The following is a 24,478-nucleotide window of genomic DNA, read 5'->3' on the forward strand; positions in this document are numbered from 1 at the left end:
TTGTACACATGCCTCGGGAGTTCCCCTCTATTTGCTAGAGGGTGCTGCCCGATCTGCGAATTGTCTACAAAAGTCAATTAGAGCTTTAAAATTGATTTGATTGAATTATTTCATAGGAGTTCCTTATTTTTGTCAAAATGTATCTTTGGGTTAAAATCCTAGAGGTAGCATCGCTACATTAAAAAGCGTGTGTGTGTGTGTGTGTGTGTGTGTGTGTGTGTGATTTGCTAGATGCTGTCAAATGCCTTGGACCCCAAAACTAAATCTTAACAATGTGGAGGACAGAGGGGTGAGATGGAGTGCCTCCCCAATTCCATCTGCCCCCCAGGCCTGGGACAAGGCCAGCCTCCTACTCAACAGTCAGGCCTGGACAGATCTCATAGAGGAACCCCAGTGTCCCCAGTGGTCTTGGAAGGAGCCATAAAGTGCCATTCTCCTTACTTTGGCTGAAATGATACCAGTTTTATATGTAGCCCTGTTCATCTCAGACCAAGCAGAAGTTCTGGATACTCTTTTTTTTTTAACCTTCTTTGATTGACCAACTTAAAAATCAGCTATTCCTTTGTGCACTTGGTTTGGCAGACAAAACGGTTCGAGGTATGGATCCCATGGGGAACGATGTCAGGTGCTCAGCAAATGGAGGTTACTGGTAAGTCTGTTGGTTGATCTGACCTTGGTGGTCTTGCTTTACAAATGCAAGGAAAACTCGCATGGCTGGAATACATTCAGTTTCTCATTCATCCCACCAGCATGAACTGACCACCCCCTCAGTCTGCACTCTATGCACGCCTCTAGGCTGGAAATAAAAACCTGTAGAGTCTACATGGTGATTGTAGCCCACAGCTGTTTGAGTTGGCTCATGCTATGTTTGCAGGTCTGTTTTCATTTTTTGGTTTTTGGGATTTTTTAGGGAAGTAGTCGCTTACATTTGAAGATAAGGATTTCACATCAACATCCAGACTCCTGACATCTCTTGAAAACATGGCCAGCCTGGCATCGCCAGCCAGGCGTGGCAACTGCTGGAGGGAACAGGGGAGAGACTACCTCCTTGTCGTGGGGCACGTGCTACCCGGTGCCCATGATGCCCATCCAGCCCTTCCATTCATCTCCCTCGCCTCCTGGATCGTGAGTTTGTGTCCTCGATTGCAAGCTTCCTGAAAGCAAGGACTACTAGTGTTTTGTGAGGTTTTTTGTTTTTGTTTTTGTCTTTGGTAATCTCTACACCCAATGTGGGGATCAAACTTAAACCTCCCGAGATCAAGCGTTGCCTGCTCCTCCAACTGAGCCAGCCATGCACCCCAGGGACCACTTGTGTCTTATTTCCCTTTGACTTTCTAGCCTCTAGCCAAGGCCCCTGCACACAGTGGGGCCCCAGTAAGTGTTTGCTGTATGAATAACAGGTCTCCTGGATGCATGCATTCCTTTGCTTCTAGCATTAAAATTGTGCAATGGTGATGTGCAGAGTGGCATCCTGGGTGCCCCTGTTCTGTACTATCCCACCACCTAAAGTCACCTATGCTCAGCGTCTTCATGGTGACATTTGACCCGCCCCCACCTTCCTCCTAGCAATCTCCTCTCTAAACGAGGATATCAGTGCACACCTCACGGGCCCTAGGGAGACCACACTAGATCAGGAAAGTCAAGCATAGCACCTGGCACTTATTTTTAGCATGTTATTAGCAGCACCTTTATCTCCAAGATAGGAAGAGTCTCCCCCACTCTGTTAGAATTTATGGTTCAGGATTTTTTTTTTTTTTTCCCCAGCCAAGCCCCAAGGAAGAGATCACAATAGAAATCTCTGTATTCTGTGAATTTTCTACATCCCCTCCTCACAAACACTGATGGGGATAGAGATCTTATCAGAGAGGGTCATATGTCTTATCAGGTTCATTTAGCAACCCTCAGGGGCACGACTAAGGCAGATCACAGCACATATAACAAGCCACTCATGCTGGCCATTGCATGCTCAGAACCCGAGAAGAAAGCATGAGGTGGTTTGGGATCCTCGGGCTGGTGGCCCTCTCAGAATGCTTAGTCACGTAAGTACAGGGACTGCAGTCGGCACCAGCTCTCTTTCTGGGCTCTTTCTTGCCTTCCTATTCTTCTGCCCATCCATGGGTAGAGGAGAGAATATGATCATTCCCAGACTGTCTTAAAGTTCAAGTTTCCATTTATTGATCAGTAGCTTACAACGTGCACTGTGAGGTCCGGATGTCTTGAGGCAGGCCTGAAGTGTTGTACAACTCCAGGAGTGCCAGTCATATATTATGAGCTGTGAGAAATGGCACCCCTTGGAATTGTTCAGTGTACAACCTGTGCAACTGTAGGCATGGCCCTGTCTAGGAACAGGATTTCTCCTTCATTTGTTTCTAGGTCTTCTCTTTGCTCTCACTCCATTTTCATATGTATATGTCTCTTTGGATGTCTCTCTGCATGAAAAACTCTTATTTTTTCTAGTTTGAGTCCTAGTTACTCTACCCTCTTAATTTCTCTAATTTATTCCCCATTGCCTCACTTCCTTCATAAACTCTCTCTTCTTTTTGAGCCCTGAAAAAAGATCAACAGGACTACTGGTAGGCCCAGTTTTGCCTCTAACAAGCAGCGTAACTATAGCCAAGTCACCGACTCTCTATAAAAAGAGGATGATGATTTCCATTCTACTTCCCTCCCAGGGCTTCTTTGAGAAAGATACAGTAAGTCGACAGTGGCAATACTGACGACTGCCATCGTCAAGAGCCAGGTGCATGATAGCCACCATTTTGCTTAACACCCCAAACATTCTATGTGAGGGGGTTATTACCATTCCACCTTTTTGCAGGTGGGGAAACTGAGGCACAGAAAGGCCACATGGGGGGCGCCTGGGTGGCTCAGTGGGTTAAGCCGCTGCCTTCGGCTCAGGTCATGATCTCAGAGTCCTGGGATCGAGTCCCGCATCGGGCTCTCTGCTCAGCAGGGAGCCTGCTTCCCTCTCTCTCTCTCTGCCTGCCTCTCTGCCTACTTGTGATTTCTCTCTGTCAAATAAATAAATAAAATCTTTAAAAAAAAAAAAAGAAAGAAAGAAAGGCCACATGACTTATGCAAGATTATGCAACGGAAACCTGTATTCCAACCTAAGTTTTTTTTTTAAAAGATTTTATTTATTTATTTGACAGAGAGAGATCACAAATAGGCAGAGAGGCAGGCAGAGAGAGAGAGAGAGGAGGAAGCAGGCTCCCCGCTGAGCAGACAGCCCGATGCGGGACTCGATCCCAGGACCCTGAGATCATGACCTGAGCCGAAGGCAGCGGCTTAACCCACTGAGCCACCCAGGTGCCCCCAAACCTAAGTTTATTGCCATAGTCTTTCCATTGTGTTGGGTGGCCTGCCCCAATAGATGACATCCTAAAAATGTTTGGAAAATATGTGGTAGGATTATAGCATGAGAAGTAGCAGTTACATTGTAAATGAGAGATTGCCACCTCTCATTTGTTTCTCTTTCCCTGATGCCGGCTTCAAGAATCCCTCTGACAAGGATCAAGTCCATGCGAGAAAACCTCAGGGAGAAAGACAAGCTTCGCGATTACCTTGAGAAGCATCCTTACAACATGGCCTACAAGTTTGTGGACTCTGCAGATCTGGACCCGGGGGTATATTACGAACCCATGAGGAACTATCTGGATGTAAGTGTGGCAGGGCGGGGGCAGGGACAAGGGCAGGGATGGCTCTCCAGAGAGCCCCCTAGGGCTCTGGCCAAGGGCTGGAGGTCATCTGGAGGTGGGAGCAGAAATGCTAAGGCTGGGGTCCTGCAGGGAGAGACGCTGGAAAACAGGGACGGCATCCCCAGAGGAGAAGGCACCTCAACCCTCAACTCCTGGTCTATGGTGACCAGGTCCAGCCCCAAGAAAGACTCCGGCAAAAAAGTTATTGAGCGCCTGCAGTTATCATTATTGTTAACAAAACTTCCCATCTCTTCTCCAAGAATGCATAGCCCAGCCGGAGAGACTAGCAGAACATAAGCGAAGGTCAAGGAAAAGGGCCATCTGCATGGTACTGATGTTATGTTTTGAGTTTAAAAGAAGTGGCCTGGGGTGACCCAGGAGGGCTGCCTAGAGGAGGAAGCACTCAACCTAGGCCAAGTGGGTGGAAAGGATTTAGAGAGCTGCAGGGGACACCGAAGAGCTTTTCAAATGGAAGCACTGGCCTGAGTAGAGGCTATAAGGTAGAGTGGTTGAAAGCTGATTTCAGGAGACACGGGACCCCTGATGGAGGCAGGCACCTGGGGGTAGGGGGGAACTGGGGCAACCTGCCTTAACCATCCCTTCCCGGCCCCTGCAGCTGGCCTACGTCGGCACCATCAGCATTGGAACGCCCCCACAGGAGTTCAGGGTCATCTTTGACACGGGCTCGACGGACTTGTGGGTGCCCTCCATCTACTGCACCAGCCCTGCCTGTAGTGAGTGCCTGCTCCCCTGTCTCGCCCCCCCCCACCCCATCCTCTGTCCTTGGCAAGCTGACAGATGTTCACCTCCTGTGTCTGCAGGTAATCACAATGTCTTCAACCCTCTGCTGTCCTCCACCTTACGGGTCTTGGGACAGACCATATACCTCCAGTACGGCTCTGGGAGGGTGTCAGGATTTCTTGCTTATGACACTGTTCAGGTAACGTGGAAACCAGAGGCTGAGGAAGGCTGGCCTGGGGAGCAATGAGGGCTAATAGGACTGAATGTAGGGGCAGGTGGGAGCACCTGTCTTTCCCAAAGTCCCCCAGCAGCTGGCTGCCTGCCCTGGGGCGCTGGGTCCCTAGGGAGATAGTGCCTCCCCCGACACATGGAATCCTAGAATAGCTAACCCAGAGAGTGGGTCATCATACAGGCGCGGCTTGGGGGACGTGGATTTGCAGCTCCTTTCCCCATGGTTAGCTCAAGGTTGATTTTCCTGGAAACATGGAGAGGTGCAGGAAAATTGCCCACTTTTTTTTTTTTTTAAGATTTTATTACTTATTTGACACAGAGAGAAAGAGCACAAGCAGGGAGAGCAGGAGGCAGAGGGAGAGGGAGAAGAAGGGCTCCTTGCTGAGCAGGGAGCCCAAGGTGGGGCTCCAACCCAGGACCCTGGGATCATGACCCGAGCTGAAGGCAGACACCCAACTAACTGAGACACCCATACGCCCCAACGGCCCACTTTCATATTCTCAGACTGTGGCAGGCACAGTGCTGGGTGCTTTCATTGCCAGAACTTGTTTGATCCTGCACCAAACCGACGAGGCAGGCACTGTCACTGCCATCATGTGGATGGATGGGCAAACCGAGGGACAGGGTCCCAAGGTCATGCACCTGCTAAGTGGCAGAGCGGGGGTGTGAAGCAGGACTCACACAGATGGGGGATGTTTGGGGGAACAAGAAGAGCTGATGTGGGGTCTCTGGGTATAGATGGGGACTCCAGGCACTCAGGCAAAGAAGCAGGGACCACAGAAAGTGGGGGGCTTAAAAAATGAATCCTGACCCTTGGGGGCCTCTGAGACTCTAACAAAAGCTATAAGCTGCCTCCCCTAAAGTGCCTGAACACACACACACACACACACACACACACACACACACCCCAGCATATTTCCCAGGCCGAATTTTCATAAGAGTTGTGCCGGCACGTGGTACAACAGGCTTCTCCCCTTGGGCAGATGAAGAATCCACATGAATTGCAATGGATTCACTCCACTTCTGTCATCAGACCATAGTCAAGCCCAAAAGGAGACTATCCTCCTCTCTGTTCCTTGTGTCCTCAAGCAGAAACAATTTGGTCCCACTCTGAGTCTGTTTCCCCACCTGTAAGACAGAGATGATGTCAGCAGGAGGAGCAGGTGTGGGTTAAAATCCTCGGGGACCCAGCACACAGAACCTGTGTCTCTGTTCTGGCTTGTCATAGCCAGCTGAGGTCCCCGAGGGACTCCGTTCTTCTCCCTGCTGTTAGTGGCATCTCCTAGCCCAGCCCCGCTTTCCAAACCTTTCCCTGGTGACACCACCTTCTCCCACAGATCGGGGGCCTCGTTGATGAATCCCAGGCATTTGGCCTGAGCCTGAAGGAACCCGGCAGTTTCATGGAATATGCAGTCTTTGACGGCATCCTGGGCCTGGGCTACCCCAGCCTTGGCCTCGAAGGGATCACCCCCGTCTTCGACAACCTGTGGAAACAAGGTCTCATTTCTGAGGAGCTCTTCGCCTTCTACTTGAGCAAGTAAGTCTGGGTTGGATGAGTTCTTTGTCCAAATCAGCCGTAAGATGCTTCCAGTCACATGAAAAATTGGAAACTCCTTGATCTTGAAGTTTCTGGAGAGATAGCCTCATCTAGCGGGGAGCAAACTATGGCGGGGAGGGGGGGGCCACTCTGGCCCGCCCCCTGTTTTTGTAAATAAAGTTTTATTGAGAGGTAACCGCGCTCATTCATTTCCATCTGGTCTGTGGCTGTTTCCATCTCGTCCACAACGGCAGCATGAAACAGTCACAAGAGCTATCCTCTGGCAGCAAAGCCTAAAATCATGGTGACCTGGCCCTTCACAAGTAAACTCTGCTGATCCCTGCAGTCTAAGTCCCTCATTTGACCAATGGGGGAAACGAGGCTCAGAGGGGAGATTTGCACAAGATTGCCCAGGAAGGGGGCTATCAACGGGCTGTAGCAAAGGCCTCTCTGGGCTGAGGCCTCTGGAATGGGAGATAGCCAGGCTACGGAGCAGTCCCAGGCAGAGGGGAAAACCTGTGCCATGGTCAGAAGGAGCACCTAAGGCCCAGCGAGGGAGCCAGTGGGGCTGGAGCACTGGGGAGGAGGGAGTGGAAATGGAGCCTGGCAGGGAGACATGGGCAAGGTTCCCCTGAGATTCTGCACCCACCCCCACACTAACATCTTAGCATGCTCCCAAGAGCTGCTACATAATTTGCAGGAACAGTGCAAAATGAATATAGGAGGCCCCTTGTTTTACAAGTATTAGAAATTTCAAAGAAGGGACAGCAGAGAGGCGGGGCTGTGCAGCCCGCACCCTGTGTGAGCCTAGACACTCAGCTTTGCTGAAAGAAGACAGGCCAGGCCTCCACTGACATGGCCCCTGACCACATAGCCAAGTGCTCTGATCGCCAAAGGGGACCGGCAGATGGGGTGGTCAGAGCCAGCCCAGGTTCGGACTCAGCTTCACCCTCCACTAGCCAGACCTCGGCCCCGCCGTGCCGCAACCTTCCTGTCTATAGAATGGACAGCAGAGGAGAGCCTACTCTATGGGGCTTTGTGACATGTGGACAAGTGAGCCATGAGAAGCGCACCCTTGGACGGTGCCTGGTGTGTTGCTAAGCTTGAAAAAAGCTACCATCCCCCAGTTATTTTCCCCTCACAATGAGCCCTTTCCCACTTCCCCCCTCAGAAAGGAGGAAGAGGGCAGCGTGGTGATGTTCGGCGGTGTGGACCACTCCTACTACAGTGGGGACCTCAACTGGGTGCCCGTCTCCAGACCCCTCTACTGGCAGTTAACCATGGACAGGTAAGCCTGCCCTCTGAGAGCAGCCCCAGGTCATGCCTGCACACATGCACACAGAAGCACACACACACACACACAGGTCATGCCCGCACACATGCACACAGAAGCGCACACACACACACACACACACACACACACACATACATCGCCCACAGGTTCTGATAGCCCCGCGCCTACTGACAAGTTCCAGATACCAGCAGACAAAAGCTTAAAATGCCCTTTGGAAGCTTCCATTGCCGGAGTCCTGCCCCCGGCATCCGTGCTGGGAGCTGGTGGAGAGCAGCCGGTGGCCCCCCTTCCTGTCATTCTGAGCACCTGCTCAGGGAACCTCCATCTTCACTGCGTGGGCCCCATAACAAGCCAGACACCAGAGAGGGTCTCTCATCCCTCCCTCACTTACTGGTTCATTCATTCATTCAACAAAAATATGTCGAGCACCTGCTGTGTGCTGGACACTTGAGAGAGGTGCTAAGGACAGAAACTGCTCCTGCAGAGCTTGCCATCTAGCAGGGCAGATGTACATGAAACAAGTCAGACAAACAGTGAATTACCATTTTGATCCATGCCAGAAATGAGTAAAAGTATGCCAAGGTGACCGAGAGAGGAGACTGAGTCTGGGGGAAAGGCTTCCCTAAAAAAGTGACAGTGAAGCTGGAACCTGGAAGAAGAGGAGAAATTAGCCAGACAAAGGGAGTGGGGATGGTTCTAGAAAGGGGTACCAGCATATGCAAAGGCCCTGAGGCACAAGAGAGCTTGGGACATTCAAGAACTGAAGGAAGTCAAAGGTTAATATGATCAGAGCAAAGGGAAACAGCTGGCAAGCATGTGCAGAAGGACTGTTCTGGAGATAGCCAGGGAGAGTGCAGTAGTGACGGGAGCCCCCAGTGTGATCCTGCTACTTGCTTTATCCCCCTGTCTCTCAGCATCTCCATGAACGGGAAGGTTATTGCTTGTGATGGTGGCTGTGAGGCCATTCTTGACACCGGAACCTCGTTGCTGATCGGCCCACATGACATGGTCTTCAACATCCAGAAGATCATTGATGCCAAGCAGTCCGACAGTGGCGAGGTGACGGGTCATGCCACAGGGACACTCTGGGGCTCTCCAGACATGGAAGGTTCTGCTGGGCCAAACTTCTCTCTCCCTCTTTCTCTGACAGTACATGATTAACTGTGACACCATCAACACTCTGCCTGACATCGTCTTCACCATCAACGGCGTCGAATACCCAGTGCCAGCCAGTGCCTACATCCGGGAGGTAAGGACCCAACCCTGGTGTCTGGTCCTCAAATCTGGGACTTGCAGGAATGTGGCACAGTAGCAGGGGGGAAGACGCCCCCCTGGAGGCCGAGCCACACCATTGCGGATGCAGCTGGGTGGCCACAAAGGGCCCCCTTGAGGCTCGGAAGGCTGCTTAGAGAGGGGCTGAGCACAGTCTTAGGGAGCAGGTCAGGGGGAGGAGAGAAGGAATGGCATTCTCCGCAGAGGGAAGAGCCCAGCCTGAGTCACGGGAAAGACACGGCAGAGAGTGAGGGGAGCCGCAGGCAGTTCTGGTTCCTGGCTGCCCCGCCCCCCACTTCTGCAGCTGCTGAGACAGCCACGTGGCTCCCGGGAAAGGAGGGCGATGGTGCGGAGAAGGGCTGGCGCTGAAGGGGGCCAGCAGGTGAGGGCTCGGGCTGACTGGTGACTTTCCGTCTCCTCCAGGACCACCAGGGCACCTGCTACAGCAACTTTGATGAAGGCACAGGCGGCGTCTTGCTCTCGGACTCCTGGATTCTGGGTGATGTCTTCCTGAGGCTGTATTTTACCGTCTTCGATCGCGCCAACAACACGATTGGCTTGGCTCCGGCAGTGTAAATGCGGGCGCTGCTTCAGGACGCAGCCACGCCGGCCTCGCACACGCGCGCGTGTGTGCACACACACACGCACTCACTCGGGGCATTCCTGCCCCGGGGCCAGCCGGAGCTCCGTCTGGGGCTCTGCAAAGCCCGCTCTCAGAAGAGAATAAAAGACCTCATTTTCCATAGTGCTGACGTGAACGAGCGCCTCTCTTTGGATCGGGGTGGGGGTTGCATCGGAATCGGGCAGGACTCCAAAATCTAGCGGGGACCACCCGGGAGGGGAGCCCAGCGCCAGCTGGCGGAGCTACCGGAAGGCTCCTGGGGACCCAGGATGCAGGAGCCAGAGCAGGTCCACAGGGCTCAGTGACCCAGGAAATCAAAACCATCTGCTCATTCTTTCTTTCCCTTCCTCTTTCCCTTCTGTCATCTTTGATCCTCTTCGCCCGGCGAGTTTCTTTCCTCAGTCTTCTACGAGCTCGGAAGGACCTCGCTCCTGCCCGCCTCGGGGCTTTCTAGCCTTAAGGGATGCAAAGCCAAAGGAAGAAACCCTGGAGGGCAGCTTAGTAACAGGGAAGGCTCTGATTGGTCCATCTCGGGTCATGTGTCCTGCCCTCGACCAACCCTTGTGAGCCGGACCTGGGGTACTCTGATTGGCTCTTCTTGGTCATGTGGCCTCAGGGGGCTGTGGGCGTGATTGACAGCTTCTGACCCAACCACCTGGCCGCATGTGCTGAGAAGGGATAGTCCCTAAAAGAAGGGGCAGACGCGTGTTGTAGACGGATGGGCAAGTTCGTGACTACGTCCCCAGCAGCCACCACCTCCACGTTCAGAGGCATGGTAAAGGATCGTAAAAATAGATTCTATTCTGCTGACCGCAAAAGGCCGGCTGGCCGTGGCCTTGCACTGCAGAGGGTCTCTGAGTGACGCCCTTCAAACTCGGATGGTTCCACTCTGGCCCCCCATGCAAGGCAGGCAAAGGACTCCTGCCACCAACTCGCTGCCACCCACACCCACGGTGTCCTTTCCAGTCCTGCTTCCCAAGTCCTGGACCCACGTGGACGCCTGAGCCCTCCCCACCCCCTCGGAAGCCCAACAGGGCCCTTCCCTTCCCTCTGAGACTGTCCTGGGGAGACATGACTCCATGTCAAAGGGGACCGGGGGTGCACAGAGCCTTCAGCCTCCCAGAGCATGCCAGCCTGAGCCTCCTCCAGGCACACGGCCATCACACCATTTGGTGTGAACTGCCATGGTCTGGGAAGTTCGGAGTGAAGGCATCACTTCCTACCACCTGGAGACCTCAGGTGGAGGTGCAGGATGGGGACAGCAGGAGTCATAAGGCAGAGGGAGGGAGGGAGGCCCAGACTGAGGAAGGCATCAAAGGTAGAAAACAAGACCCTGTCCCAGCCCTTCGTGCTGCCATTATTCCAGTGGGACAGACATCAGTGACAATGATGTTTCTTCCTCCTGCATCCTTTCCTTTGCCACACATTTACTGAGCACCTACTATGTGCCAGGCCCTGTGGGGGACCCCTGGATAGAAGGCCAAGATAGAGACAAATGAGAATGCCCACCCATGAGGGCCAGTGGGGGAACAATAGAGGTGGTAGTAGGAGGCTGGAGGACTGATGGGCTTTCTCTTGCCCAGCCAGAATAAGGGTTGTGGGGGTTGGCATTGACCTCAGTCTTGCCGCGGGAGCCAGAAACAGCCCCAAGCCCTGCAGTGACCACCCGTAGGAGTGTCCACAGTTACAGCTCAGCCTCTTCGGAAGGGCAGAGGGATATGATCACGTGCAGGGAAGCCAAAAGAGGACTAGATGCAGAGCTGATGGAGGGTAAGCCCAGAATCGGTCATGTTTTCAAACAATAAAAATCTAAAATTTAATGAAGACTCCGTGGTGTACAGTTTGTAACCTCATTTTCCAAGTGGGTCTTCATGGAATCACTGGCCACTTCTCTCTTGGTCAGAAGCCACCCATAAGAGCAAGAATAATAGGTCCAGTTAATTGCCTGTGCTCACTGTCACCCCGCGAGCCCCTGCGAGGCAGGAAATGTCACCCTGAAAATTGTACAGATGAGGAGGATGTCCGAGCTCCTGGCTCCAGCTCCAGGGACAGACACATACGAGGCCTCAGGAAAGACACGTTGAATAAATGAATAGATGAATCAGGTAGTGCTCCCACTAGCCCATGCTGCTGCATCCACAGCGGGACACGTGTGGCATCAACGTGCCTTACTACCATTACTTCAACCATAAAAGGCGGGGCTTTGCTCCGCTGGACGAGTCCAAGCTCAAAGCTGGAGCTGGTGCCTTTTAATGAACCGAACGTTCGTCGGTGCTCTGTATGTGTAGCCTGTGCCACCAACATGGGCATAAATTCTGATCTTCAAAGTGAAAATCCCCTCCTCCCCCGACTCCCCCGGGCAGCCTCCACTTTGATCCTTCACCAGCTGCATCCGCCCCCCAAGGGACTTACAGAGCCTTTGGTGAGAGAGGGTGGAGAGAAAAAGGACAAAGATTGCCCTCGAACACTTCTTGTAAGAATGTAAATTGGTACCATCTTTTTAGAGATGATTTGTCCTTAAAATAAAAGGGGGGTGGTGGTAGCTAAGCGTTATTGTATGAAAGAGAAAGGCTTCCGACAGAGAAAAGACGATGGGTTTGTTGGAACAAATAAATCCAGTCCCTTGGAAAATCCATCCGGGAACAGACTGTGACGTGCTGACACCTAGTGGCCAAAGTGGATATTACACACGCACGCTTCTGGGTCACTGTAGGACCTGCCTGTCCCCTTGGTTCCCTCTACTTACTTGAGTGGCTTTTTGGCAACATGAAACCATTATCACATCCACTCTCTCTCCTTTAGAACTGCTAATCCCTGTTCATACTTAGACTATATTCCAGATTTTACATATATAAATGTATTTTTATTTTTATTTATATATTACTAAAAATTATGTATTAGCTATGCATATTTTCCCAGGGAAGCTATACTAATAAAAGTTGGAAACTGACGTATAAAGAAACATGTACCCACAGGATGCCTGGGTGGCTCAGTCGTTAAGCGTCTGCCTTCACCTCAGGTCATGATCCCGGGGTCCTGATATGAAGTCCGGCGTCCGGCTCCCAGCTCAGCAGGGAAGCCTGCTTCTCCCTCTCCCACTCCCCCTGCTTGTGTTCCCTCTCTCGCTGTCTCTCTCTCTCTCTTTCTGCGTCAAATAAAAAAATAAAATCCTAAAAAAGAAAAAAGAAAGAAAGAAACATGCAGCCGGAATCGTGGGTCCCTCCCTCCCTTACCGTCTTCAGGTGTGTACTCCACCTCCTGGCGGGGCAGGGTGGGGGGGCTTCACTGGCACCTGTCTCTACAGTGTCAACTCTGGCTGACACTCCCTGTCCCCTTCCTTGTCCTCACTTCCCTCCAATATCACCATGTGACACACAATATAATGTATTTATTTCTCTGTCATCTTCCCTGGAGTGGAATTTTGTGAGGGAGGCATTTGGGTCTATCTTGTTCCTTGATAGATCCCCGGTGCCTAAGTTAGGGCCCGGGACATGCGAGATGCTCCATATATATTCTGGGATAAATGTTAAAAATGTGAAAGAAGACCACATCGTCAGGTGCCTGGATGGCTCAGTGGGTTAGGCAGCTGCCTTCTGCTCAGGTCGTGATCTCAGGGTCCTGGAATCGAGTCCCGCATCAGGCTTGCTGCTCAGCAGGGAGTCTGCTTCCCCCCCCAACTCACTCTGCCTGCCTCCCTACCTACTTGTGATCTCTCTCTGTGTCAACTAAATAAATAAAATGTTTTTTAAAAAAAAAAAAGAAAACCACATCATTGATTCACGCGGAGTACAACTCTGCAGAACCAGGAAGTGTGCACGTTGCCAACTGTTACCAGTTGGCTCGGGCTGCCATGACGAATAGCGTGGACTGAGGGTGGGGAGGACTCACACAACAGAAATTAATTTTCTCACAATCTTAGAGGCTGGAAGTCTGAGGTTAAGGTGGTAGCAGTGTTGTTTCTTCCCAAGCCTCTATGCTTGGCTTGTAGGTGGCCACCTTCTTCTGGTGTCTTCCCCTGTGTGTGCTGTGTCTTAATCTCCTCTTTTTTATTTTTTAAGATTTATTTATTTATTTGAGAGATATAGAGAGCATGAGCCGGGTGAGGGGCAGAGGGAGAGAAAGAGAGGATCCCACACAGATTCCCCTCTGAATGCAGTACTCCACAATGGGCTTGATCTCACGACCCATGCGATCATGATCTGAGCTGAAATCAAGAGTCGGACGCTACACGGACTGAGCCACGCAGGGGCCCCTAATCGCCTCTTCTTATAAGGACACCGGTCAGATCAGATGAGGGCCACCCATATGTCCTGATTTCACCTTTTTTTAAAAGATTTTATTTATTTACTTGACAGAGAGATCACAAGTAGGCAGAGAGGCAGGCAGAGAGAGGGGGGAAGCAGGCTCCCTGCCAATAGAGAGCCCAAGGCGGGGCTCAATCCCAAGATCCTGAGATCATGACCTGAGCCGAGGGCAGAGGTTTAACCAACTGACCCACCGACGTGCCCCAGTCCTGATTTCATCTAAATCGCTTCTTTAAGTACTCTGACTCCAAATACAGTCACATTCAACGATTCTGAGGATGAGGACTTCAAACATGTGAAAACACTGGGGGAGGGGGAAATCATTCAGCCCACTACACAGATAAACACAAAAGCTGCTGGGTTGTGTCAAAAAAAATACAGGAGTCGGCTGAAAGGGGCTCCAGGGGCCAAGCCCAAAACAATCAAGCATGAAAAGTAAGAAAACTAATACCGGATTTAACTCACCGAATAAAACAAGAATCTCTGGGTCCATACTGATCAATAAATACAAAGAGATCCATGAATGCATAGGGTGAGGGACAGCTCGTCGCCACCATAGGCTGCCTATCAAACAATGTCAAGGAAAATTTTCATTCTGCAGCCATCACTTTAATGATCAGTTCATGCTGCAGCCATCACTTTAATGATCAGTTCACGCACCAACCTGAAGGGTTGCTTCGACTTGGGTGAAGGTCTCACGGGGAACAGCCTGTTTGCACAGTCACAGAGCACCTCCCCACAGAACACCTTAGTAATCCCAGCACCAGAACCACAATGGACGATCTGGACAGCAGGTGCCACCCTTAACCACGTCACCAAAGTCAGCAGCACCCAGCATGAGACAGATGAACCCCCGGTGCCCCCGTGACATTTCTGGAAAAAAAAACCAAGAACAAAAACAAAACAGAACCTGGATCTAAAAGTAAGACTACCTCAAACAAACCCAAATCCAGGTACATTCTGCAAAACCAGCCCGTGCTCTTCAAAACTGTCCGTGTCAAGAACAACAAAAGGCAGGCCAAGGAGCTGTTCCAGACTGAAGGGACGTGAAGACACCAGGCAACCAAAAATATGGCACGGTCTTGGATTGAAGCCTGGGTCAAGAGGAAAAAAAAAAAAATCACTGAAATGGGACAATCTTAGGACAGCCAGTGAATTTGAATACACACTGTGTGTCAGGTTGTGTTAGGCTCGTGTCAATGTTAAATTTCCTCAATACGATCATTGCGTTGTGGTTATGTAAGCCAATGTCTTTGTTCTTTGGAGATATACACTAAAAATTTAGGAGTGAAGGGCCATGATGTCTGCAACTGACTCAAATTATTCAACCAAAATTATGCTCCGTGTGTGTGTGTGTGTGTGTGTGCGCGCACATGTGTATAGACAGAGCAAAAATGGAAAAACGTCAATAACAGGGGGATCCTGGGTGAAGTATATATGGGAACTTGCAGCACTAGCCTGGCAGTTTTTCTGGACATCTGAGATATTTTCAAAATAAAAAGTTTTGAAATGTGCAAATGGTTTCATGCTTGGCGCCAGGGGCGAGACAGCCCCAGGGCTGCAGGGGAAGGGATGGTGCCTTACCTGAGCCAGCCCTGGGACAGAGAGAACAGCTTCCGGCTGAGAAGGGTGACCAGTGTGGCAGGCATACCAGCAGGGGGGATTTTCGAGCCTCCAGGCAGACCCCGAAGCCTCCTCTACCTGTCCTAGTGATCACAAGATCCCTCCAGAGGGTCTGTCGAGATGCCTAGCCATTCGCCCAATGTCTACTCTGTGCCAGTTTCAACTGCCTGTAAAAAGTTGATTCCCCCTGGGAATCTTAGGCTACTCTCCTTAAGACAGTTCAAATGCCTCCTCCTCCATGACGACCTCCGAGATGCTCCCTGAAAGTGAGCTCTTTTTTCTAAATGGCCTATAGCACCTTGTCTCTTTTCGGTATCCTGCTCTACTTAAGTATTACGATCATTTTCTGCGCATTATTTTAGTGATTTAAGTCTGGGTCTTATGCCTCCCACTCAGATGTGAACCCAATGGAGGCAAAACTCATGGCTACTTTGTCTCCCCCAGGCCTATTGCCCAGCACGTGGAATGAATGAGGAGATGGACCAGGCCAAGGACTCATGGGGTATCTGGGGGCTCAGGAACCAGTCCAAGGTGGGTCATGCAAAGCAGGAAGAGGGTCTAGAAAAATGGCAGAGGTTGCTCAGGCATTCACGGCCTCACCGCCCACCGCTAGGCCAAGGCAGGAAGGCCCGCGCGCTCCTGCCACAGGTCACCCGGCTGGATGCTCCGGCTGCTTCAAGAACAGCTTTTCTCATCAGGAGCCGGAGGCCCAGGTCAAGGGTTTTAAATACCCTCCGGCCACTTCCCCAGCTCCTTCCACTGTAACCAAACATGATAAAGTCCCAGGTCAGAAGCCGAGACCCAGGTCACCACCAGAAAGAACAGGGCCTGGATCAGATCAGATTGGATCAGAACAGACACGGAGGATCGGGTCCGGAGGGGTGCTCACCAGGGAGCCACGTGGCGTTCGGAGGATAAAACAGCTGGTGCGCTGTGGGGCGAGACTCATTATCAGCAACCTTGACCTCTGTTCCCAGCAGGAGTTCCCCTCAGGCCACCAGGCAGCTCCAGCTCCCAGGAGGCACCCTGAGGTGGAGTGGGAGAGACGGTGAGGGGCAGAGGGGCTTTCTGAGAATCCCTCTGTCCCTGCTGCGGGACTTCAGGCCAGCTCCTTGGTTATGCTCCAGTTCCCAAGAATTTTCCATACCCTGGTTAACATCTCCATCCTCTGCCACCCCACCCCCAGGCTCCAAACCCGGCCTTGTCTGCTGCCAGTTAACCCTTGTTCTGCCTGCTTCCGAACGCCTGTCTCCCCCAAGCCCTTCTCTTGCATTTTACCCAAAGCTGGGCTGGAGGCTCCGGACCGGGCTTCTGCCTTCCACGGATTCTGCGTGAGCACGTCCCTACCCCCACCGGAAGCACTGTCTCCTTTCTGCCTCCTGACTGTGCTCAAGAGCCTGGACCACCGTGCCCAGTGCCCACAGACTTAGGGCTGTCAGGGTCCCCATGCTCCGGCCCCTGAAAGCCAGCGGGCTCCTGCTGCCCTCGGCCCACTCACCACTCATCCGTACTTTCATTCACTTGTCTACACGGGATGTCGATTCTGCACCAACGACCAGTGGCATCCCAGCTTCTGCTTACATACCTCCCCTGGGGCAGAGCTCATTACCTCCATGCTCCTTACCCATAGTCAACAACTCCATTTGCTTGAGTAGAACTTCTCCCCCTGACTGGGCCCCAGAGATGAACTGTGGGAGTTCTGAAATTGGGGGTCTGCCTGGGTGTGTGTCTTCCCAGGAAAGCGGCAGTAAATGCTTACAAGGCTGGGCTCAGACTCCAGACAGCCCGGGTTTGAACCTCAGCTCTGCCCCCCTGCCAGCTGTGAACTTCTGTAACCTTGAACCTGTCACTGGACCTCTCAGCATCCTACCAGTAAGACATGCAGAGCAGGGAGCCCTTACTCACAGGGTTGCTGAGATGAGACTTAATTCCCGTCACACACTTGCTTTTATACCTGTCAGCCATTATCACGCTCATAAGTGTCTATGCCTTACTGTCACTGGCCCTGATCTGCCTCTTGGTCCCAGGGACTGGCTGGGTGGGAGGGGCTTTGTTCCACCTGCCCCACGGGAGGTGAACAGCGCCGGGATGAGTGTCCTATCTCCCACGCGCCATTTGCCAGCCCTCCTAGGTCTGGAAACCAAACCAAACCATTTAGAAATACACTTTCTTTCTTTCTTTTTTTTAAGATTTTATTTATTTATTTGTCAGAAAAAGAGAGAGATTGAGACAGAGAGAGCACAAGCAGGGGAAGTGGCGGGCAGAGGGAGAAGCAGGCTCCCCGCTGAGCAAGGAGCCTGACGCCGGACTCGATCCCACGACCCCAGGATCATGACGTGAGGCAGATGCTTAACCATCCAGGAGTCCCGAAATTCCCTTTCCTTAGTGGATAAGGAGGATCCAGAGCCAGAATGGACTACCTGCTTTTTCATTTTTTTTATTGTAAATCATAACCAATATGTAAATAAGTTTTAAGGATAAATAACATGATTTAACACATTATCATGAAACACTTAAGTGACCCCACACAGGCCAAGAAATGGAACACGCCAGCCCCCAGAAGCGTCTCACAGGTCTCCATCCAAGAGAACTTTCACCCCTACTCTCCCAAGATGCTCAGGCCCAGCAAGACAGACAACAGTCGGCCTCAGACCCTCTGAGCAGAGGAGTCAAGGACGCCAGCTCTGCCTTCTGCTTCCCTGCACTGTAGGCAAGCTGCTGAACCTCTCTGAGCCTCAGTTTGCCAGCAATAAATCTGTGAAATGGTGCCATGTAGTCCTGGATCTATCTCCCGGGGGAGATCTCATGCCGGCATAGGGGTACCTGGCCCTGCACGGGCAAGTGCTTGGCCCCTGAAGACAATTACTTTTACTAATTTGGGCGGGGACAGCCATCAGGGGGAGATTTCTAGGAGGGCTCTGCTCCCCCAAACTCCAAATCTACAAATGAGATAGAAACGCAAGAGGTAAGGTTGAGAAGACCCTTCGTTTCATGGGTTTTTCCAAACTGTGTACCTTTGATTCCCAGGGTTTCCATGGAAATGTCTCCACTCTGTTGCCCGGGCAACTCCGCTGTTCCCCATTTTCTATAACGGCATCACACACATGTAAGAAGTTATAAAGATATTTTGTCCCTAGACAATTAAACTACTGATGTAAAAGTACAAGTTGCAATGCAAGACAAAGAAACCTAACTGGTTTGTTGGTTGTTGTTTTTTTTCTTCTTACAATTTTATTTATTTATTTGACAGAGAGAAAGAGCACACAAGCAAGGATGCAGCAGAGGGAGAGGGAGAAGCAGGTTCTCCACTGAGCAGGGAGCTGGATGCAGGACCCGAACCCAGGACCCTGGGATCATGACGAAGCCAAAGGCAGACACTAAACCAACTGACCTACCAAGCTGCCCTTATTTTTTAATTAAAAGCAGGCTCCAGGGGAGCCTGGGTGGCTCAGGGGGTTAAGCCTCTACCTTCGGCTCAGGTCATTGATCTCAGGGTCCTGGGGTCGAGCCCCACATTGGGCTCTCTGCTCAGCAGGGAGCCTGCTTCCCCCTGTCTCTCTGCCTGCCTCTCTGCCTCCTTGTGATCTCTCTGTCAAATAAATAAAATCTTTAATAAATGAATAATTAAAAACAGTCTGCAAAACAGTGTGTTTTGGACCATCTGGCCCCATTTTTATAAAAAATAAATATATTTATTTGCAACATTAATGCTGGATAGTTCTGGGCGGAGTTGAGTCACTTTAAAAGTTTTATTTGTCTATTAAGTCATCTACAAGGGACACGTATTATTTGTAGACTTGGGCCCAAAAAGTGTTATTATAAATTTAATTTCAAAACCCGTGCCCATCCCTAGAGCAATTCCACAGGTCTGGGACTGGGGAGTGGAAGTGTGTAGTGGGTGTTGTGGGAAGATTGTGTGCCTGGGGCGAGGCCCTGATTGAAAGCCCCTAAGGGACCAGCCGGCCCAATGCTTATCACACCAGCTCGATAACACTTATCGTGCTTAAATGACCCATTTCAGTCTTGCCAGGATTGGGCTCCTTAGATCTCATTCCATTGTTTGACTTGATATGTTCACGGAACATTTCTGAACACCTGTACCCTTGGCAGGGCGTGCCCTGCCTTGGGGATGCCGTTCCCTCAAAGCCAAGTGCCAGGCGGGGCTAATGGCAAAGCACACAGCGTTGTCTAATCTTTCTTCCATGCCAATCTGGCACGATGAGATTGCCCGGCGTCCCCCCGCCACCCCAGCAGCCACAGAGTGGGTCTGGCTGGCCATCAGACTTGCTCAAGGAGGACACGTGGTCCTGGAGTCGGGGGTCCACTTTCCCTCCCAGGAGCTCCCGTGGGGACCGGACAGAGTGGCTTCCCTGAGTGTCCCCGGGATGGAGGCTGTGTCCGTCACGGAACGTCCACCTGATGCTCTAACCTATGGGCGGGAGCCAGGGGGGTGTGTGTGGGCACCGAGCCTGGCCCGGGGCAACGGTCTCCCAGGATCAGAGCCTCCCGTGACACGGGTTCTTGTCCCTAAAGGGTCACTATTCGGTTATATGAACCTGTGTTGACCATAACCTCCTGGACTCTAGGAATCATGAAGGGATGACAATAATTTTTAAAATTACGTATCTTGGAGCATTGAGAAAAGCCTGGAGGGCCACGGAAACACAAGCCTTATTGTACAGATGGAGGTCCAGACGTCAGCTCCTTCCTTGTCTGATCGTTCACGTTTCCCGGGCCAAAAACTGATCTGCAGGGCTCTGGAGAGACCCCGAGTGGGGGGACAAGCAGAAGTGGCTACATGTCTCTTCATGGAGTTTTCAAGGGGGGTTCTATTGTACTAGTTTCTATGGTGTGTTAATTAACACAGATTTAGCAACTACAAACAACTCACGTTCATTATCTCACGGTTTCTGTGGGTCAAGCAACCAGGCTGTATAATTGGTCCTCTGTTTCAGTGCCTCCCACAAAGCTGTGGTCAGGGTGTCAGCCAGAGATGTGGTCTCGTCTGGGGTTCACCAGGAGGAGGGTCCGCTTCCTGGCTCCCACGGTTGTCGGCAGGATTTAGCTCCTTTTGGGTTGTCAGACTGGGGCCCTCAGTTCCTTGCTGGCTGCTGGTTGGAGACCAGCCCCTGTTCTTCACTCTTTGGGGCTCTCCATGGGGCACCTTGTCACATCACAGTGAGCGAGAGAGAACATCTAGACAAAGAGCCTATTGGCAAGACAAAGGGGACGACCCCACATAACATAATCACAGAAGTGACATCCCATGTGCTGTCATATCCTATTGTTAGAAGCAAGTCACAGGTCCCGCACATGTTCAGGGAGGTGCGGCGAGGACAAGGGGCAAGGAGACCAGAGGGCAAAGATAGTTGGGGGTCATCATAGACTTTGCCATAAGTAGAAAATTGGTACCACCCGATATTTCAGCCTCCTTCAGGGTGTTAAGATCTCTAATATGGGAAGATTCAGTTACCTTCACCAATCCAAGAGCTTCCCATTAGTGCAATCCAAAGACCTGTCCAGGCAGGAAGGAAAGAGCTCCCCCCCAACACACACCACCACCCTCTCTTGACTTGACCACAAACCCCTTGAAGTCTTGGCGTATTTCCATTTTGCTCACGGATGTACCTCCAGCCACTGAAATTACATGCTTACCCGGCACGGAACAGGTGCACAATAAAAACGTACTGAAAGAATATGTAAATGACTCCTTCAGGTTCCTGCAGGAGGAGCCTTCCTTCTGCTTCCCAAACATATTTCTCCTCGGTCCGAAGATCCCTGGTGGGTCCGACAGACAAGCTGTGCCTCCAAAGAGATCCCCGTCTTCGGATTCTAAACCCTGCAACCCTCTAGTATGCCCCGAGGAGCCTGGACACTATCAGTCCCTCCCAAGAGGACCTCACCCACCCCACGCTCACCCCCAGGATGAGGTGAGAGAGCCCGCCAGCCAATCTGTCGTTCTTTGGCTCTGCATCTCCTTTAATGGTATTACAACATCTTATCATGAAATGAATCCTATGTGTCCCGTCCAGAGCACCCCCACAAGCAGAACCTAGCTTCCAGTTTCCCTCTGCCCCCTCCCTTCTGGGGCTGCCACTGGCTGAACAGGTCCCCGGTGTGAAGTCAAGTACATTGCGTCTACTGCCCTCTAAGCGTCTACTGCTCTAGAGGGAAACGTACCTTGCCAAGTGTACGACCTAGAGAGAGAGCATTTCCATCTCCCCAAAGTCAACCTCTTCCCCTGGCCTCTCACCTGTGTTCTGTCCCCATTATTCTGCCTTCTCCAGAAGATGGTGTACGTAGACTCTTACACAGGTAGCGTCTTGAGTCTGGCTTCCTTCACTCGGCGTGATGCATGAGACTCAGCCAACAGCTCGTTTCTGTCTGCCGCTGAGCGTTCATCCATCAGGCGGCTCCCCACCATTTCCAGGGGACGGCGGAAGGACTTCCAAATTGTTTCCAGTTTTTGACAATTATGAAAAAGAGCTGTTCTAAACATCTGTGCACATGTCGTTGTGGGGACATATGGTTCTCATTTCTTTTCAGTAAATACCCAAGAGGGGGACGGCTAGGTCAGATGGTAAGTGCACGCTTACTTTATACGACCCTGCTAAGCCTTTTTGCAGAGGGGCCAGACCTCTCGCATGCCCACCTGCCGTGGCGGCCCCGCTCCCCACCAGCACTTGGGAAGGGACAGTCGCTTCCATTTCAGTCCCTGCAAGCGCATGGCAGGTGGGGGCGCCGTTGCATCGGCGCCCGTGGCATGGATGGTGCTGCCGTCTGTTAGGCATCCAACTCTTGGTTTGGGCTCAGGTCATGATCACAGGGTAGTAGAATCGAGCCTCGATTTGGGCTCCCCGCTTTGCATGGAAACTGCTTGAGATACTCTCCCTCTCCCTCTGCTCCTCTCGCTCATGCTCTCTCTCTCTCTCTCTTTCTCTCTCTAAAATAAATAAATCTTTTTAAAAAAAGTGTGTAATCTGTTAGCACTCCATATTTAATCCTCATAACGATCCCAAGAAAGTGGTGGGACTCTTACGCCCATTTAACAGATGAGGAAACTGAGTCTCAAAGAGACCGGATCCCTAGCCCTGGGTCTTACAGACATTCAGAGGCTGGGCTGGGATTCCAGCCCCAGACCCGGGATCCAGAACCCTTCAAACAATTCCTCCATGGCCTGGAGTAAGCTCCGGTCTGAGAACTGAGGCAGAAGAAGGCCCCGGGAGCCACAGAGAGAGGCCTGGGTTCAAGCTCCCTCAGGCAAGTGGCACAACTTCTCTGCGCCTCAGTCTCCTCATCCGTCAAATGGGGATCATAGCGTTACTCATCATAGTGACCTCGGAGTGAGAGGTCAATAAATCTGAGCTCCCCTGTCTCCTCTACCTGCCGAGGGAGAGGAACACACGGACCATGCCGCTCCAGGTAAATTAGCAGGGTGGCTAATTCTAGAATCATGGCCCTACTCAGAGTCACATTCCCAAGCTGCTCTTAGCTAAGCCCAGCTTGCCTGGGACTAATCAAAACACAGTGCTGAACACACCGAAGTCATTGCGGAAACAAAAGACAAAACACGCATAATGATCTCCGTGGTTCACTCCCCTCAATCCTGAGGCTTCCCGGACTCCCCCTGCTACCACCCACCCACATTTCCCTTCATCTCAGAGTTGAGAAGTAGGCGCAAAAGACTCGGTCCTTCTTCTTTTCTTTTTTTAAAAAAATTACGATGCATGGTTTCAGATACACATAACAGATTACACAGGGTATAAAGAATAACGAAGAGCATTGAGGTACCCACCCCCCAGGGTAAGACCCCAGTTACCTTTGAAGTCCGGATAAGCAGCGCCCCACACACGCCCCGCCCCCACTCCCTCCCGCCCCGTGGTTGCTTTGAGCCAGGGTTTCAGCTGGTGCTCCCAGAACTTAGGCAAGCCTCTGTAGGACCATCAGCTCCACCACAGAAGGGCTGAGATCAGCCCACAGATCAGAGTGAGAAAGGCTAGGGGCGGGGGGAGAAAAGACAGAGGAGAGGAAGTGGGTACCAAAACACTTGAAGGTGGAAAACACAGCACAAGTTTCCACATTTGGGGTCCAAAGATATCTAACCCGGGAAGTGTGCAAAGCGAATGTGCCATGTATTCACCACCCCTGGTCCCAGCCTTGAACCACACACCCCACCCCTCCACACTCACCCTGAGGCACAGCACGAAATTTGGAGCTTTCATAGAATCTGTGTCTCCTAATCCTGGAAAAACCAGGGATGGCCCAGGGAATCTGATCTCAAAACAACACCCACAGATAAGGCTTGCTACTACTGACTGGCACCCTCCCTCCTGTTTATCTCTGCCCCCCAAAACTGCTGAATCAAAGTTGTCACTCCACTTTGTCCAATGACAAAGCCCCACAAGGTAGAGAATCTTATGGGTTGATAAACATCCTCTTCCAAGAAGATCCTCCTTTTCTTTTTTTTTTTAAAGAGGATCCTCTTCTAAGTCATTCACATGCTAGTATGAATTTGCCCAGATAGATTTGGGCAAATCCACTGTAGCTGATTTGGCCATGTTTTAAGCATGGAGCCCCTGGGAGAGTCAGACCCTGGTGGGGTCTCCAAGGTGGAGGCTTTTAACGTGAGAGGGCAAGAGAAGAGCAGTAGGGAGAGAAGGGGTGCAAAACAAGAAAGACGCAGATTTCAATGACAAACGCAGCTGGGTTCAAGTGTGCTTCCTCCAGCAAAGGAAAGCAGTATTCTCCCACTCGCTCTGGCCTCTCCCCTTCCTCTGTGCTGCATGCACCCCTTCCTGAGAATCAGCTCAACTGCCATGAGAAACCTTAGGCGAGTCTGACACCCAACAATCCCTCAGGAGGACATTACTGTGTGAAAATGTGTTCTGAATCCCAAACCACCGACCTAAGAATGAGCTTTGGGGTAGCGGCTACAGGAACATGGACCATCACTGAGTGGGGGACTGTTCTCACAGGGGTATCCACCAGAGGCAGATCAGAGTACAAGCCCCCTTAACATCTGTTCAGTATTAAGTGAACTTTAGACCAATTTTGTGAAAACATGCAACTTGTCAAGTTTTAATGAATTCCATTATTTAAGGAATAAGCCGCAACTCCATAGCTTGCTCCATCCCCACTGTGGGGGACGGTCACAGT

The 24,478-nt window shown here is 51.5% G+C and overlaps 2 protein-coding genes across 2 annotated transcripts in view; one reads left to right on the top strand and one right to left on the bottom strand.

Moving 5' to 3' along the window:
* VPS37C (VPS37C subunit of ESCRT-I) overlaps positions 1-24,478 on the bottom strand; it is a 78,314-nt gene that overhangs the window by 42,763 nt on the left and 11,073 nt on the right. The window lies entirely within an intron of this gene.
* On the top strand, positions 1,987-9,349 carry LOC122912976 (pepsin F-like). Its single transcript, XM_044259404.1, has 9 exons — positions 1,987-2,039; positions 3,497-3,659; positions 4,315-4,432; positions 4,520-4,638; positions 6,008-6,207; positions 7,379-7,495; positions 8,416-8,560; positions 8,652-8,750; positions 9,197-9,349. Exons 1-9 carry the CDS (start codon positions 1,987-1,989, stop codon positions 9,347-9,349), a joined length of 1,167 nt encoding a protein of 388 aa, XP_044115339.1.

This window comes from Neovison vison, chromosome 7 (genome assembly GCF_020171115.1).
Source record: "Neovison vison isolate M4711 chromosome 7, ASM_NN_V1, whole genome shotgun sequence".
NCBI classification, from domain to species: Eukaryota; Metazoa; Chordata; class Mammalia; order Carnivora; family Mustelidae; genus Neogale; species Neogale vison.

What these genes read in the sequence shown, in the direction of transcription:
- LOC122912976 (XM_044259404.1), top strand. Translation starts at nt 1,987, where the DNA reads ATGAGGTGGTTTGGGATCCTCGGGCTGGTGGCCCTCTCAGAATGCTTA. An exon ending in CTCTCAGAATGCTTAGTCAC is followed by an intron (nt 2,040 to 3,496) that starts GTAAGTACAGGG and finishes GCCGGCTTCAAG; the next exon opens with AATCCCTCTGACAAGGATCA. An exon ending in TTCGCCTTCTACTTGAGCAA is followed by an intron (nt 6,208 to 7,378) that starts GTAAGTCTGGGT and finishes TTCCCCCCTCAG; the next exon opens with AAAGGAGGAAGAGGGCAGCG.